The sequence below is a fragment of the Coffea eugenioides genome, chromosome 2 (assembly GCF_003713205.1).
Source record: "Coffea eugenioides isolate CCC68of chromosome 2, Ceug_1.0, whole genome shotgun sequence".
Lineage (NCBI taxonomy): Eukaryota > Viridiplantae > Streptophyta > Magnoliopsida > Gentianales > Rubiaceae > Coffea > Coffea eugenioides.
This window is the reverse complement of record NC_040036.1, coordinates 5794761-5811025: the sequence shown is the minus strand read 5'-3', so window position 1 is coordinate 5811025 and position 16265 is coordinate 5794761. Positions and strand designations below refer to the sequence as shown.

The 16265-nt window shown below is 44.1% G+C and overlaps 2 protein-coding genes across 4 annotated transcripts; one reads left to right on the top strand and one right to left on the bottom strand.

The window, feature by feature from the left end:
* Positions 1-184: 184 nt before the first annotated feature.
* LOC113761343 (alpha-soluble NSF attachment protein) lies at positions 185-4521 on the bottom strand. The gene is made up of 9 exons (XM_027304293.1): positions 4269-4521; positions 3465-3514; positions 3279-3351; positions 2659-2738; positions 2160-2311; positions 1535-1694; positions 1407-1454; positions 1028-1108; positions 185-525 (listed from the first exon to the last, which is right to left on the bottom strand). The coding sequence occupies exons 1-9, from the start codon at positions 4411-4413 to the stop codon at positions 445-447; spliced, it is 870 nt and encodes a 289-aa protein (XP_027160094.1). The 5' UTR covers positions 4414-4521; the 3' UTR covers positions 185-444.
* Positions 4522-5394: 873 nt separating this feature from the next.
* Positions 5395-9679, top strand: LOC113763852 (amino acid transporter AVT6C-like). 3 transcript variants are annotated; one of them, XM_027307819.1, is made up of 6 exons: positions 5395-5577; positions 5672-6256; positions 6848-7000; positions 7311-7514; positions 8679-9144; positions 9239-9679. In XM_027307819.1, exons 2-6 carry the CDS (start codon positions 5857-5859, stop codon positions 9354-9356), a joined length of 1341 nt encoding a protein of 446 aa, XP_027163620.1. In that variant the 5' UTR covers positions 5395-5577; positions 5672-5856; the 3' UTR covers positions 9357-9679. The 3 variants fall into 3 exon arrangements, with proteins under 3 accessions (XP_027163620.1, XP_027163621.1, XP_027163619.1); XM_027307820.1 differs by having other exon boundaries at positions 5395-6256; positions 8679-8858; positions 8972-9144; positions 9239-9330; XM_027307818.1 differs by having other exon boundaries at positions 5395-6256.
* Positions 9680-16265: the final 6586 nt, after the last annotated feature.

The window sequence follows — 16265 nt, the reverse complement described above, 5'->3', positions numbered from 1 at the left end:
CAAAATCAAAGAACGATGGGCACGAATCCGTGCCACACAAGCAGAAGTTTGGCGAACTTTCTGCAGCCGACACATGATTCCGAGCAGTAGCGTCATGAATTAAAATATCTAAGGGCTTTTATAATCTGATTACTACTATCAAATACCTGAAATCAGTACAATTGTACCAAATACCAAAAAGAAAAACATACAAAGAGCACACAGCGTCGGCACTTTATTAGGCCATTTTAAGATAGAAATACATTAGCGTAGTACATTTTAAGATGACAATGTAGGAAATGTGACACTATATTCAATATAAGAAACATACTAAATCAATTGTACACGCAGTAAAGGAACCCAAGATTATAAGAGCAGAACACGAGCATACAGGAGACACACACGACCACACCGTACAAACCAATCAAAACATAATGGGTCAAAGGTGTCAGTTAAAAAAAATAATCAAGTAAGATCATCTTCCTCCAGCTCTTTGGCCTTCAATGCTTCCTTCACTCTCAAGAGAAGAGTAGTTTTCCATGCATCCTGAAACAAATATTATAAAGACAATGCTTAGTCACCACATACAATGTTAGGATTATTGGTACAAATTCAGTAGTGATCACGTTGATTTAGCAACTGTCACAGCAAAAACATATCTAGCTTGCGCCGGCAGGGCAACATCAGACAAAGAGTGTGGAGCAGGCTGTCCTTTAAAGCCTTTTCACCACTTCAGAAAACACATCTAAATCCTTCAATAGAACATATATAACTTTTCAATTCTGATAACATTTTAGCAATTGCATCCAACCCTTTTTAAGTAACATCATACCAATACGAATCACATACTTAAACTTCTGTAATTATACTAAGAAGATCTCATTTGCACGTAATATGTTTATCTTTTCGCTTCATCTGATGGTACCCAGTTCATGTCAATATAAAATACACGAACCAGAAAAAAGTTTTATCAGAACAAAGGCAGAATTTTAAGATTTCAATTCTAAAAATAGGAGAACTCAGCATCAAACAACAAGTCTCAATTTACCAGCTGAGTCATGCTATCATATTCCTTCACAGCATCAGTAAACTTTGCCACATCTTCATCATCAATTGCAGCAGCCAAATCCTGTCATTACAACAGCAAACACATGAAGCCTTTATATCGTGTTTTTTTGCTGAAGAGTGGAAACAGGAAAGTGACAATCTGAGACTATATAAATTATTAAAGAGAAAATGGGCATATCTTTGGCAACTGTTGAAAGCAAAATAAGCATGAATCTGGTGAGACAAGAATGGAGTGGCTAAAGAAGTTCAGACAACTAATAAAACTATATGAAGGACTAGACAGCAGAAGCTCCCCATTTCTAGCCAGAAAAAAGACTCTTAAATGCTAAACCAGAGGATATTCAGAAGATATTACATACCGCTAAAAGTCTGTACTCCCGTGTTCCCGAGAACGTTGGATCAAGTTCCTGTACATACCAATGTCAGACAGAGAGAACAAAAGCGAAACTCTCCAGAGCCTAACCAAAAGTACCCATATCAGTAGTACCTGATACCGCTCCAGTGCATTATTGATTGCCACAACATCACCTTTACACAGCTGGCATATGCCAGCATTAAGAAGATGCCCCTTGACTCCGTACTTCAACAAGTTATTGTTAAGTGATTGTCGGGCTATGTCTTCATAAATCTCAATTGCCTTTGGATATCTGCAGGGCATTATGATTATCAGTAAACTGTGAAAATTCCAAAAAACTTAATACCCAAAAAAAAGAGATGAAGCTATGGGAATCATTTTGTGACCCTAAAATTGAGAAGTTAATGAGGTTAAATGGCCTTCTGCTATCAGAGCATTTTAAGGCAAAAACCAAAAGTCTTATGACCAATTCCTTGCTCTTTCTTGCATCTTACCGTAGTTTCCAAACTTGTATCAGCTAAAACATCATTTACATGCTACCTGGGAGTAACTACCATATGCAAGCTGGCACTCAGGCTTCTTAACCTTAAAACTTTAGTACCATCTTCCCATTTCTGCATTGACTGTTCATGACCATTTTGCATAAAACTACGTATGATAAGACAAATGGCTTGTATTTTAGTTTTCTTCACACACGCTATGCTTAAACTCTAAATAATGAGGAAAAACATAACATCTGTATTGAAGACAGGCTTACTGTTCCAATTGAGAAGCAAATTGGGCAATTTTCTGCCTGCACTGATTTGCAGTGGTGTTGACATCTTCACTTTGGAAAAGATCAGCTGCTCTCTCATAGTAGACAATAGCCTGCTCCAAATTCTGTTCTTGCTCATGTAGTTCAGCAATTTCCTAGATTCAAATAAAGGAATCAATAGCTGACACTCAAAAGTAAGGAAACATAGATTAAGGGATAAAGCAGATATCACAGCCATCATGGCATGATAGACAGTAAATATATAGCATCGTAGGTTACGAGTTCTGATAAGTTGACCAATAGTCTGTACGTATTGATGTTACAGTATCAGGAAATACTTTAGATGAGACATGAAAACTTTACATATGAATCACAAAAGTATCAAATCTACCTAAAAGACATTCTGTTCTTTCAGAAAAAAGAAAGGAGCTTCAAGAATAAGATGGAAGATAACTACACGGGCAAAAGATATTTTATTTAGGTGAAGTGACAGAGATTGCACCTTGTAGTATCTTGCGGACATATTGAGCCTTCCAATTTCCAAGAACAAATTCACGGACTGCTCCAAGCAAGATATAGACTCTGTGAAGAATCAAATTATCAGCCATCAACAGTTCCTAAAATAAAAGCTCTATAATCTAAGTGAAAAGATGATGGCTTAAATCCCAAAATGGGATTGGATGAAGATCAGAGGAAGAAAGGAACAAGAATATCAAAACAGATAAAAGCTAGGCTGGAAATTAGGATTAAAAAGAAATTTCATTGCATTTCTTCCAGTGCGGTTCAATTTGCAAAGAAGCACCTCAATAAACTACTGGAATTTTAGTAGCGCTTATTGGCAAAAAAAGATGGGGTAAAATTGGCTGCTGAAGAAGCCAACTGATAACATGAGAAACAAAGCAAGCAAAGGAAATAAAGTTTAAGACAATATTTAATCTACATTTTTGGCGTTGAAATATGGACAAGTTCCTAAAAACATCATGTAATCAATAACTAAAAACTAAGACTAATCTCCAATTTAAGCTGAAACAACCAGCCACCAGACAAATGATTGTATTGAGTGATAACCGACAGCCATAGTCTGAGCTCAAACAGTGTGTCAAAACTGGCAAGAGACCAAACCTTTAATGTTTGTCTTCTTATAGCAATGAGCAGCATCAGCATAAGCATTTGCAGCTTCATGTTTGCTATCCAACTGTGATATCAAAATTACGAAATTTAGTACAGCAAAAGAGAACAGCTACGGAATTGATACAGAAAAATAGGAGGTAGATAGATCCAAGCAATCAACAACTTTCAAATACTTACCTTCAGATGACAGCTTGCCAATTTGACATACACAGCTCCAGCTTGATCCCCTGAAAGACCCCAAAAGTCTAAATTAATGGCAAACAGCAGCAGAATTCAGCTTAACAAACTTACAGAGACTGAGTAAATAAATGTCAGTCAGGAACTACAAATAATCAATTATCAGCCACTTCAAGAAACTGAAAGGCTCGATTCCCATTTACCAAATATGAATACAAAGAGAAGAATGCGTATTTCTTAACAAGCGAAAAGACGAACGCTGAAATTTATTTATTTTTAAATCAACTTAATTACCAATACCACAAGGCAACAGCTTCTTTTTTCTTCAATAAATCTAGATTCTTGAACTAATAAATTAGAAATAACAGTTGCGCTTATGCAGTGTTTCTGATATTATTTCTAAAAATTAGAAATCATTAACTAATGTTACAACGTTATATCTAAAACTTCCCAAAACAGATATTTGTGCGTTCTAGGATGCCCTTGAATTTGCACTTCCCTATTCTTTAGATAATTAAACATCCCCAACAAGCACCAATTAGCTATAATCATAAGCCTACCTTTTGAACTGCGAAGTACAAAAGTCAAAACCTTTCCTGGTCAACGTGTCCGATCGATAACTGGATCATTTTAATCCGTCAAATCAATTAACCAATCGCATTTACCTCTAATTCACAATTAAACCCTAAACCAGCTCAATATCAACGCAGGAAAAGGAGAACAAAATTGTAAAAATGAATCCCATTATAACTGGCGATAAAAAAGAAGATCGATCAGGAAACCATAAAAGCTTAGAAAAAGTACAGGATTTCGCGAGTTTGTAGGCGTTGGCAGCCTTATCAAATAAATCGGCAGCGTCTTCATGTTTGGAGCCGAAGAGTCCCCATCCGCCGAGCTTCTTCTCGGCTTTCTTCTCAAATTCTTCGGCTCGAGCAATCTGGTCCCCCATTCTTCGATATTTCTTCGTAGAGCAGAGGAACTTTTGATTTAATGGAGAAAATGGCTACTCAAATAGGAAAAGGTAAAGAAACGCGACAGGGCACCGTACGCTTTTTGCTAATGCGGTAATGCCACGTACCATTTTACCTATTCTTCTTCGCCCAGCTAAAAAGGAAACGGTTTGGTTTGGGCCTCGGCACTCCTTAGTCCATTCCTCTGATCAAACCTCGTTGACATCCCTCCCCAGGCCCGTACAACAATTCTTGGATTCGATTCCGATGGCCTTTGGAAAAAGAATGGAGTGGGCCAATGGAACTTGCAAATTGACGACCCTCCGTCCCGTCATGCTGAGTTTTTCCAGTTCTTTTTTTTTTTTTTTAAAGTTTTCATTGGTTTTTTGTTTTCATTTTTATTTCATTGATGGAATCTATTCGATTAAAAAGGGTATTTAGTAATGGGTATGAGGGACATGAATTGGTATTACAGTAAATGATACTCTTTTCTATCGTTTAGTATACTGTTATGGAAATTGCTCAATAAGAAAGACATTGTTATATTTCGCTCTCTATCTTTTTCAATCATAACTTATTAGATTCCAACCAATTAATTAATCAATAGCATATATACATCCCATAGCCAAAACCAAAACAAGTAAGAAAAAATAAACAAAAACTATATGATTTTGCTTCCAAGTTCGATTTGAACCAAAAAAGCCTTGTAATCACACATGCATCTCAAAATTTCGGCTGTAGATGTTGACTATTAGGGTTACTTTCAGATAGACATCATCTTGTTTTGCTGCCCATGAACTCTATTATTTATGGACCACGCGTAATTATTAGTAAATGGACAATAAACACGTCATTCCAATTCGGCACTCTAATGAATAAGACAATTTAACACGGTCCTACATCGTCCAGGGCGGCTGGTTTCTTCTATATCAAAAATGGACAGGCAATAAATCTAGTAGCTCAACATTCAGGACTAGGACTGACGACTCTGCTGCAATGCAACCATGTTAAAAACCACAAAAGTCAGATCCAAAAATGTCCCTAAATGGTTTCTGGGCATCCTATCTACGTCCTTATCTGATTTCATAATTGATTCGGCCCATTAAATCGTCATCAACTTTTCTACTGCCTTCTCGCATTGTATGTAGGTGGAGTAATCCCAGGTCCGCCTGATGCAAGTATTTGTCGATTTAACATTCTGTTCTGCCCCATGATTCATGAAACCCCGAATGATTTTTAACCCCTCGTCTCCCCCAGTTTTTTGTGCAGAGCGAACGGCCCACCGCGTGGAGTTTGTTGGGGGCGGTTGTCGCTTTCTTTTTCAGCTGCGGCTGCTGCTGAAATTTCACCTCTCTCTACAGGTATGTATATTAATAAGCCCGTAGTACTCTGAGGCTGAGGGCATGACATGACAGACTTTTGTTCCGGAGGACGAAGGAACAATGAAACAACAACAACAGCAGCAGAGAGATGCCGGAGCAAGTGTTCCTCTTTTACCGGAGGTGGTGGTTCAGTCAGACGGGGTGGGAATATCAGAGGGGGCATCAATGTATAGTGCCATTTTTAATGCGTCAACCAGCATGGTTGGTGCAGGGATCATGTCTATTCCGGCAACTTTTAAGGTTCTGGGAATAATCCCCAGTTTCGTAGTAATCTTGATTGTTGCTTTCTTTGTTGAGGTCACGGTGGAATTCTTGTTGAAGTACACCCGTCATACGGGAGAGTTGGATTCTTACGGTGCTCTGATGGCCGAGTCATTTGGCAAGCCTGGAGCTGTTGCTCTTCAAGTTTGTGTCTTGGTCACTAACCTGGGTGCCATGATTATTTATTTGATTATTATTGGTACGTTTCTGATAGTTTGATTATTATTTACATAGGACTACCTATCTAGCGACTTTGATTACTTTTGTTTGGTCTGCAATATGCATTTCTTTTGTATGTCAACTCTATGTCTCAGAAGAAGGAAGATATGATTTTATCAGTTCAATTACGACATGTACTAGTACTTTCTTTTGTTTGGAATTGCCAGCGTTCGGGGGCTTGAATTTGATAGTAAAATTGATATAGTTGCCTACTTCAGTCACAGATGGTTACAATTTGCCGTGTACATGCTTGCACCAGTTTGTTGTCCTTTACTAGCTTTATTACTTTGTTAGTTAGCTCAGTTAGTCTCCCATGGTTGAGCCAGAAACTGAGGGATCAGCTGGATGTCCACCTACAAGTTCAAAAACGACAAATGCCAACAAAGAGCAATACGTTCGTAATTAGTTGAAGTGTACTCTTGAATTCTATGTAATTATGTAGGTGAATTGAAACTGACATTGTCCAATTAAGTATAGGATATTGGGTCAATATGACATGATTGTGACATCACCTGCACAGAGATGCTTTTCATCATCGTGGTTCAGGACTCATTCAAATTCATGTATGCAGGAGACGTGCTCTCAGGAAATTGTTCTGGAGGGTCAATTCACACGGGTGTACTTCAGGAATGGTTTGGCACCCATTGGTGGAATTCGCGTGCATATGCGCTTTTGTTTGTCGTGCTCTTTATTATGCTTCCATTGGTTATTTTACGGAGAATTGGTGAGTAGAAAATGTTAAAGTATGTGTTTTCAACCAACGCGTGGTGATCCTAGTGATTACTATCCTGATTGAATTTCAAGAATTAAGTACATGTGCAACAAAAACTTGATTTGAGGGACATCTTATATCATTCTTCGTTTTCTTTGGCATAGGGATTTGATCACCCTTAGATATCAGAAATCTGACTTTTAAAGGGATTTGTGATGTTATTTGATGATTTTCGGGGCTAAATAAGAAACAGAAAATTGTTGGAGCTTGGTAAACATTATAACACTGTGATAACTAAGTCTTTTATAGCTTGCCTCTGCAGACTCTTTGCGACATGCTTCAGCAGCATCTATTCTACTGGCGGTGCTCTTTGTTGTGCTCTGTTCAGGAATGGCCATACAAGCAATGTGGGAAGGTAAAACACAAAAAGCAAGACTTGTACCAGACTTTGCGCATGGGATGTCGTTCTTTGATCTTTTCACCACAATTCCGGTCATTGCTACAGCCTTTGGATGCCATGTTAACGGTAAGAGATCATATAGGATGTCTTGAATAGTTAGCAAAGTATTCCTTCTTTATTTAGCATGTTTTTCTGGGACTTTGATGCTCTACTCAGTAGCGAGTTTATTCTTTTGTGGGACATACTGTTCTATTTTTTCTGCGTCATTATACTTAATTTTCCATGTGACAGTGCCAGCAAAAGATAAGTGGAAAAGCATTAATAATGATTAGGAATTGAACTACTAAATTCCCACAATGCTTGCTCTATATCATATTGTCTGCATCCTTAAAGCCGTTCACTCAAGTCTTGCTTAGAGCTTTTTTTTTTTTTTTTTTTTTTTTAATTGTGGATAGCTTAAGTTGCTACCGTGCTGTTTCTTTTACTTCATTTAGTGATCGTGGGTTAGCAATATTGACAGACCTACTTTTTTATCCTGGCGTAGCAACTTTTTTAATAAGCCAAACATGCCTTCTTGGAGTCACATTTGATATTCGGTTCTCGACTCTCATGAGATATGGAAATATATTGAACTTTTAAACTAGAATTTCAGCATTTCAAATTGCTTAGTAAATATTGTCTTTTTATCAAAAATTTCTCTGGTAGGATGACTAATTCTAGCAACATCACCAGTTACAGCTGCTCTCTCTATCCCTACCATCAGTTATTACAGTTAGTTTTGTCACTGGGTAAACTTTTTGTCCAGTCTAATATGGTCGTTTTTAAGATTTCTCGCTTAACCTGAAACCGAGAAGTGCCTCTTTGAGTTGCTTGCAGATGTTGCTCGTTCCTTTCTTTTGTTAGTTGTTTTCTCCTTTCCTGGAAAGCAACAATGTTTATTTGAAACTTGTTCATTCTGACATTATTTTCACCGTGGAATCTATCAATTGCTGAACTTGTTTGTTGGTCACCCCTGGTTTTATAAGTGAAAGCAAATGTGTTAAGCTAAATTATTTGTATTCTGAAAGCTTTGAGATCCTGCAATCCACCCGTGTCCCTATACTTTTAGTTTGAGCACATTTACTTTCTAGTCTTTCATTGGAAAGCTGCCAATGTAATCCTTCTTAGGTATTTTCGCTGATTGACTAATGCCAATTACGACCGGTATAGTGGGAAATCTGTTTATATCTGGTGCAGTAGCACTTCTTCTGTTAAATGTACTATTATTCTCTGGGCTCCTCAATTCTGCAGTTCATCCCATAAGAGCAGAGCTAGGAAGACCTTCTCAAATGAGCTTGGCAGTTCGGATTTCTCTGGTACTCTGTATCGCCATTTACTTTGCAGTTGGCTTCTTCGGTTACGTACTATTTGGCGACTCAATTATGGCCGACATGCTCGTCAACTTTGATGCTGTTTCAGATTCCGTCATTGGTAAATTACTCAATGACACTATTCGGTTGAGTTATGCAATTCACCTCATGCTGGTTTTTCCTGTGATGAACTTTTCCTTAAGAGCTAATGTGGACGAACTTCTCTTTTCAAAGAGACCTTTGTTGGCGACAGATTCTATCAGATTTTTATCTCTGACCTGCGTTCTGCTTGCATTTACTTATGTGGCTGCTGTGGCCATCCCAAATATATGGTACTTCTTCCAGTTTATGGGAACAACCACAGTCGTGTGCCTCATGTTCATTTTCCCAAGCTCGCTTATTCTTAGGTATGAAATTCTGTTGTCTCTTTCTGTTTAATCTAAATGTAATGAATGTGCTTCTTACCTTGTGGAGTATTCGTTTTTTGCAAATTTCCTGCAGAGATGTTCATTGCATATCCACATGCCGTGATAGGATTCTGGCCATACTGGTGATCGTCCTTGCGGTAGGGACTAGTTTGATTGCCATTTCCTCTAATATATACAAGTACATTGGATAGAAATGACAAGTGACGTAGCAGAATTGATCCTGTACGGGTATGGAGGAAAGTGATGAGAATGCGGAGGTAATCATACATCCTGAGACAATATAACTCCTTTATACTGCCTTTGAATCTCTCCGCTTTGGCTTTTCCAGAGGCAGGGGAAATGGGTAAAGGGCCTCCTAGAGGTCGCCGCCGCGGTTAATTCACAGGTTAACCGTGAGATTTTTCAGGCATTGACTTGAGAATCTCCGTCACTCGCAAGATGTTTCTTTTATTGACTTCTTGTTACTCACTGTGAACTGAGCAACAAGTGTGTCCATAAAGTGTTATTAAAAAAATATATATATATATATATATAATCTCCGTCACTCGCAAGATGTTTCTTTTATTGACTTCTTGTTACTCACTGTGAACTGAGCAACAAGTGTGTCCATAAAGTGTTATTAAAATATATATATATATATATATATATATATATATATATATATATATAGGAATCGTGTGTCAGCATTCCTGGAAAATGTTATGATAGATGGTGAAGGAGAATTTTAATAAAGAAATGAAGCACCTGGAAAGCCCTGCTAGCTGCATTTGCTCTTAGGTTGGATTTCCTGCACTTGTAGTTTTGGTGCCTTAAGCTCCCACCAGCTTCCCCGTTTTTTTGAAACCTAATTAATAGGCGGTGGTCCTGTTGGATCCCAAGAGATTGAATCATGATCAACATAGATAAAACTACGCTCTCCTTGCCCTGACTGGAATAATTTTTTTTTTTTAAAAAAAACCTGTATCCCTTCAAAAAAAGAAAAAAGAAAAAAAAAAAGGCTGTTAGTAGACTATGCCTTAATTCTTTACTACAAGCAAAAAAGTGCTTTTGGCATGATCAATCCATTCAAGGAAACGCACGACTTAAATGTGTATGGAAAACCTCGTAACACTTTGTCTCAGTTGAAAGAGATCAGAAAAATAAAATAGTCAAAGCAGGCAACCTCTCCATGGACGAGTTCAATGCATTCAAAGTCTCAAATCAAGGGTTTTCCATTCTTGAAAGAAGGTTGGAAATGATTTGCACACGACGCGATGGAGATCCCTGGCACCGATTGATTGTGATATTGCATTAATTGCCTACACAACAAGCCAGCATACTTTGCAGTAACTCCTCTTCTTGATCCATCGCCTAGCCAACAACCCGCGGTTTGGCTTGGCTGGGGCTGATTATCAACAACCCACGGTGTAGTATTTTAGTATATTTTTATTGGCCGTGCATATGATATGCTTTAATTTTTTTTTTTTTTTTTTTTGTCAACGCAGGGGTGTCCGGGTCAAGACCCGAAGGCGGCTCAACTAATCCCCTGCTTTAATCATTAGTAGCAATTGCTGGTTGCTTCATCCGTAGGGACCCCCGTCCATCAAAGATTGTCGTCGGCTGAAAATTCTACAAGCCTACGTAACCCTAAAAGGGATCCGCATCGTAGATCCAACAGCACATTTTGATGAATGACAGGCAGTCAATAACGATAATTATCATGTACAGGACTCAGACAACCTCATATCACCCACAATTCCGACCGCATACATTGTCATATTCTTAATTCAACTCTATTTCCACGTCCATGTACACTTTTCCTGCCAGCCAGAACCACAAGTACTCACATCCCACCATCCCAGCCGCCCATGCTACACAATTTTTACCACTAAATTCCCTCTTTACCCTTGATTTCCTTGCCTCTAGGGGGAAATGGTGATAGCTGAGGATGCTCACCTCGGCCATCCCGAGTGGCCGAGGTGAACTCACCTCGGCCATCCCGAGTGGCCGAGGTGAACTCACCTCGTCCCTCATCAGAGCTCATCCGTGTCCCGGGCATCATCCCTGAGCTCGACCTCGGCCGTTTCCCTAGCCTACTGTGTAGCCGACCTCGGCACCCCCACCTCAGCTGCACGCTGATGATGTCAAACCATCTGACATCACCCAGGACCAGTGCTTTATCTGAAAAGCACTGGAGGCACTTAATGGCACCTGCACAATACTCCCCGTCATCATGCCCAGGCAGTTACAGTGTCAGAGTCAGACCTCCTGACACGGGACAGAGCCGTAATGACCAGAGGGTGGGTCCCACCAGCATAAGCCCTCCGCTTTGTCCTCTACTCTCCCTCTATAAATACCCCAGACACACTCCCAACAAGTAAGCATACACTGTTCATTTGCTCATACTCTAGCATATTTCTCGTTCTCATACTAACTTGATCGTCGGAGTGATCCCAGGGGAGAAGCCCCGCCATTCACTTCAGACAAGGAGGTCGACTTCGGACACACGAATTCACCTCACCTCATCTCAGAGAGGACTGATTCAGGTCGGCTCAGCTACCAACCAAAAATCACCTCTTCAATTGGCGCCGTCTGTGGGAACGAGAATACTGCTAAAATGAGATCCACGCGCTCCAGAAGCGGAAGAGTTCCCTCAACTGGGGCTGGGCAGACATCCGGAGCCCAGCAAGACCGTATCTCTGAGGAACATGGGTCCCAAAGGACCCAGCCCAACAATGAGGAGGCCATCGCCAAGATGGCCGAGTTTGTCACGGACAACCCCAACATCTTTGAGGAACTAGGAAGGTACCTCAAGAGGCAGGGAAAAGAAAAAGCCGAGTCTTCCAAGAGGAGACCGACGAAGTCCCCTGAAGTGCCCTCAGGCGAGGACTCCGAAGATAGGCGTCTATCTCGGAGCACCTCCAGGCGAGCCTCATCCAAGGCAACCTCCAAGATTGCCTCCATCTCCCGAGCGTTTTCTCGGGGACTACTGGGAAAACGAGCCGAGGACCCACCTCGGCGTCCCGGAGGCCTAGCTTCTGAGTACATGAGGGCTCCGCCCTTTACTGATGACATCAATGGGGAGATGGTTCCCCCGAACTTCAAGCTCCCAAACTTGCACACCTACGATGGCCGAGGTGACCCCGAGGATCACCTCCGCGCCTTCATCTCCGCTTTCCGACTCTACTGCGTCCCCGACGCTGTGATCTGCCGAGCTTTCCCCATCTTCCTACATGGGACTGCCCGGAAGTGGTTCTGGAGTCTGGAACCAGGGAGCATTTCCTCCCTGGACGAGCTGATAGACCGGTTCATCCACCGCTTTGTATCATTTCGACCAATCACCAAGACTTCAGCTTACCTCTTGAACCTGCAACAGGGTCAGGGCGAGTCCCTTCGCTCGTATACTCAAAGGTTCAACGAGGAGAATGTGCAGATACCTGACCAGAACGAGCAGGTAACTATCGCGGCCTTTACCAACGGATTGGTGGCGGGAATCTTCAACACTGAAATCCATCGGGAGTACCCCCGTACACTTCGGGAACTCTGGGATAGAGTGGACCAGGGAATCCGAAGTGAGGATGTGAACCGCATGAAGCGAGAAGCCCAAGCATCTCGCACGGGGCCAGATCCCCGGAGGAGAGACACCGGCCGAGGTGAACCCGGCCCAAGTGGCACTTCAATCCAACTCCGGGACCGCCGGAGTATTTTCGATCGAATAGTGAAAGGAAGATCGTCCACCTCGAACGTTGAGATGACACCGCTCAATTCCAGCCTGGAGACTTGGTTCTGAGGAAAAATTCAGTCAGCCGAGCTGAGCCGCAGGGGAAATTATGCCCGAAATGGGAAGGCCCTTACCGAGTTGTGGAATCTGACCCTAAAGGGTATTGTAAGCTGAGTTACCGAGATGGCTCATTAGTGCCGAGGTCTTGGCACGGGTAGTGAGGATGGTCATTTTGGCCCGGACAGTCCTAGGCCTTACTCAGTGGCACCTCCCGCAGGGCCACCTCGGCCTTACTCAGGGCACCTCCCGAAGGGCCACCTCGACCTTCCTCAGCTGCACCTCCCGAAGGGCCACCTCGGCCTTACTCAGCGGCACTTCCCGAAGGGCCACCTCGGGCTTACTCAGCGGCACCTCCCGAAGGGCCACCTCGGCCTTACTCAGTGGCACCTCCCGAAGGGCCACCTCGGCTTACTCAGCGGCACCTCCCGAAGGGCCACCTCGACCTTCCTCAGCGGCACCTCCCGAAGGGCCACCTCGGCCTTACTCAGTGGCACCTCCCGCAAGGGCCTTACCTCCCGCAGGGCCACCTTAATCAGTGGCATCTCCCGCAGGGCCACTTAGGCCTTAATCAGCGGCACCTCCCGCAGGGCCTTACCTCGCAGGGCCACTTAGGCCTTAATCAGTGGCATCTCCCGCAGGGCCACCTCGGCCTTAATCAGCGGCACCTCCCGCAGGGCCACTTAGGCCTTAATCAGCGGCATCTCCCGCAGGGCCACTTAGGCCTTAATCAGCGGCACCTCCCGCAGGGCCACCTCGGCCTTACTCAGTGGCACCTCCCGAAGGGCCACCTCGGCCCATTATAAATCAAGGTGGTATCTGCCCGTTTTACCACCTCGGCCTTACTCAGTGGCACCTCCCGCAGGGCCACTTAGGCCTTAATCAGCGGCACCTCCCGCAGGGCCACCTCGGCCTTACTCAGTGGCACCTCCCGAAGGGCCACCTCGGCCCATTATAAATCAAGGTGGTATCTGCCCGTTTTACCACCTCGGCCTTACTCAGTGGCACCTCCCGAAGAGCCACCTCGGCCCATTATAAATCAAGGTGGTATCTGCCCGTTTTACTACCTCGGCTAACGACCTGAAAACAATATGGTTATTACGCAGTTAAAAAATAAGGGGGACAAGCAAGGGAAGAAGTCAAAACAAGAAATTGAAATACTGAGAACAGAAGGAATAGATTTCATTCAACAGAAAAGAGCGTTACAAAAAAAATACAAGGCCGAGGTCCGAATGCTGCTAAGCACTTTCCACCTCGACCACCCCCTCGAAGCATATGAGCCTAGACCCCCGTCTCGGCTCCATTCCCGGTCTTGGCTCCCTCCTGGGCAGCCTCCTCTTCGGCCTCTTTTCCGCCGGGGTGTTCATCTCCAGGCTCTTTTCCGATGTCCCCTCCGACTTCGTCCCCCCCGGCTTCGTCTCCCTCAGCTTCCTTTACTTCCACGTCCTCGAACACGTCGTCGAGTTCGGACAGCCACTTGTTGAACTCGACCTGGACTTCGGCCAAGTTCCTTCCTGCCTGAATGCCTTCGGCCATCCGATCACATAACTCCTTGGAGTCTTCATTGTAGCTGGCATGATTTTTCAAAGACTCCAAGGCTTCGGAGGAGAGGTGAGTTGCGGCCTCGTCAATGGCCGATGTGAAGCCAAACATGAAGTTAGGCGTAAGCAGTTGGCCGAGGTCCTTGATGAAGGCATCGGACCTCCGAAACGCGTCCACAGCCGAGGCTCCAGCACCCTCGAGAGCTTGTGCGTGGGACTTCTTCACTTCGTCCCCCCTCTTCTGCTCTTCCTCGAGGGCTGATCTAAGACTATTCATCGTAGCCTCGGCCTCCTCACCCTTAGCTTCAGCCTCTTGAAGTTGCCTCTGAAGCTCCGACTTCTCGGATTCGGACACCGCCAGTTGTTTCTCCAACTTGGAGATCTGAGTCTGCAGCTTGCCGGTGTCCTGCTCCTCGACTAGAGCACAGTATCTGTGAGCCATCTCGGCCGCAAAAGCTGAGTTGGAAGCCGTGGTCACCATCAGACTTTGAACCAGCTCGGCCGGGCTCAGTTTCTTCATGAACTCCAAATCCCTTGGCAGAGTGGAGTGCATTACTAGCTCTTGAGCGACCCGAGGATTTTGGCACCTGTCGTTGACCGAAATCTTCCAGTTCGGACACCAATGATTGCCGGAGTGCGTCTTCTCCTCCCCGGGAAACACTGGGGGGCTATGGAAACGATTCCATAGCGAGGTCCCCGAGACTGGATTGACCGGGGCCTTCAACTGCTTGCCTCGGCCCTGAGGAGGTGGGAGTGCCGTGACGACTCCGAGAGGCACTCCCCCCGGCACGGACGAGGTGGACCCAGTAGCCGCGGTGGCCGAGCTGCTCTGGCCGACCTTGGTGGGAGTGCGTGTAGCCGCCGGGGGCTTGGCAGCCTGTCCTTGTGTTTTCTATCTCGGCAACAGACGTAAATTTGGCAAGTCCCAGGCAGAGGAAGAAAATGATGGGCCATGCGGTGAGAAAGACCCCCTATTTATAGGAGTCTAAGGGGAACCCGAAGAGGCAGCCAGAATACGGAAAGGCGGCAACTCTTCGAATTCAAGATACTGAGTACCTGCCCTTCTGTCTCTCTCTCTTCATTAATGCCCCGTCCTTTCGGCTGACACCCACTGCACGAAACGTCCCACTACTTCACGATGCGACGGTTACCAGTGACCACGTCCTATCAACTGACTCGCCCACGTGTCAAGTCCCCGCATCTTCCGGAGCAGTTTCGGAACCTCGACTCTTCATGACTTCAGCACTAGGAAGCCTCGGCACCTCCCTTGCTCGGAGCATCCGAGGCTTGGGGGGCTTATTGAGGATGCTCACCTCGGCCATCCCGAGTGGCCGAGGTGAACTCACCTCGTCCCTCATCAGAGCTCATCCGTGTCCCGGGCATCATCCCTGAGCTCGACCTCGGCCGTTTCCCTAGCCTACTGTGTAGCCGACCTCGGCACCCCCACCTCAGCTGCACGCTGATGATGTCAAACCATCTGACATCACCCAGGACCAGTGCTTTATCTGAAAAGCACTGGAGGCACTTAATGGCACCTGCACAATACTCCCCGTCATCATGCCCAGGCAGTTACAGTGTCAGAGTCAGACCTCCTGACACGGGACAGAGCCGTAATGACCAGAGGGTGGGTCCCACCAGCATAAGCCCTCCGCTTTGTCCTCTACTCTCCCTCTATAAATACCCCAGACACACTCCCAACAAGTAAGCATACAATGTTCATTCGCTCATACTCTAGCATATTTCTCGTTCTCATACTAACTTGATCGTCGGAGTGATCCCAGGGGAGAAGCCCCGCCATTCAC

What these genes read in the sequence shown, in the direction of transcription:
- LOC113763852 (XM_027307819.1), top strand. Translation starts at nt 5,857, where the DNA reads ATGAAACAACAACAACAGCAGCAGAGAGATGCCGGAGCAAGTGTTCCT. An exon ending in TATTTATTTGATTATTATTG is followed by an intron (nt 6,257 to 6,847) that starts GTACGTTTCTGA and finishes TCATGTATGCAG; the next exon opens with GAGACGTGCTCTCAGGAAAT. An exon ending in CTTTGGATGCCATGTTAACG is followed by an intron (nt 7,515 to 8,678) that starts GTAAGAGATCAT and finishes TCAATTCTGCAG; the next exon opens with TTCATCCCATAAGAGCAGAG.
- LOC113761343 (XM_027304293.1), bottom strand. Translation starts at nt 4,413, where the DNA reads ATGGGGGACCAGATTGCTCGAGCCGAAGAATTTGAGAAGAAAGCCGAG. An exon ending in TAAGAAGACAAACATTAAAG is followed by an intron (nt 2,739 to 3,278) that starts GTTTGGTCTCTT and finishes GATTCTTCACAG; the next exon opens with AGTCTATATCTTGCTTGGAG. An exon ending in ATGCACTGGAGCGGTATCAG is followed by an intron (nt 1,455 to 1,534) that starts GTACTACTGATA and finishes TGGTATGTACAG; the next exon opens with GAACTTGATCCAACGTTCTC.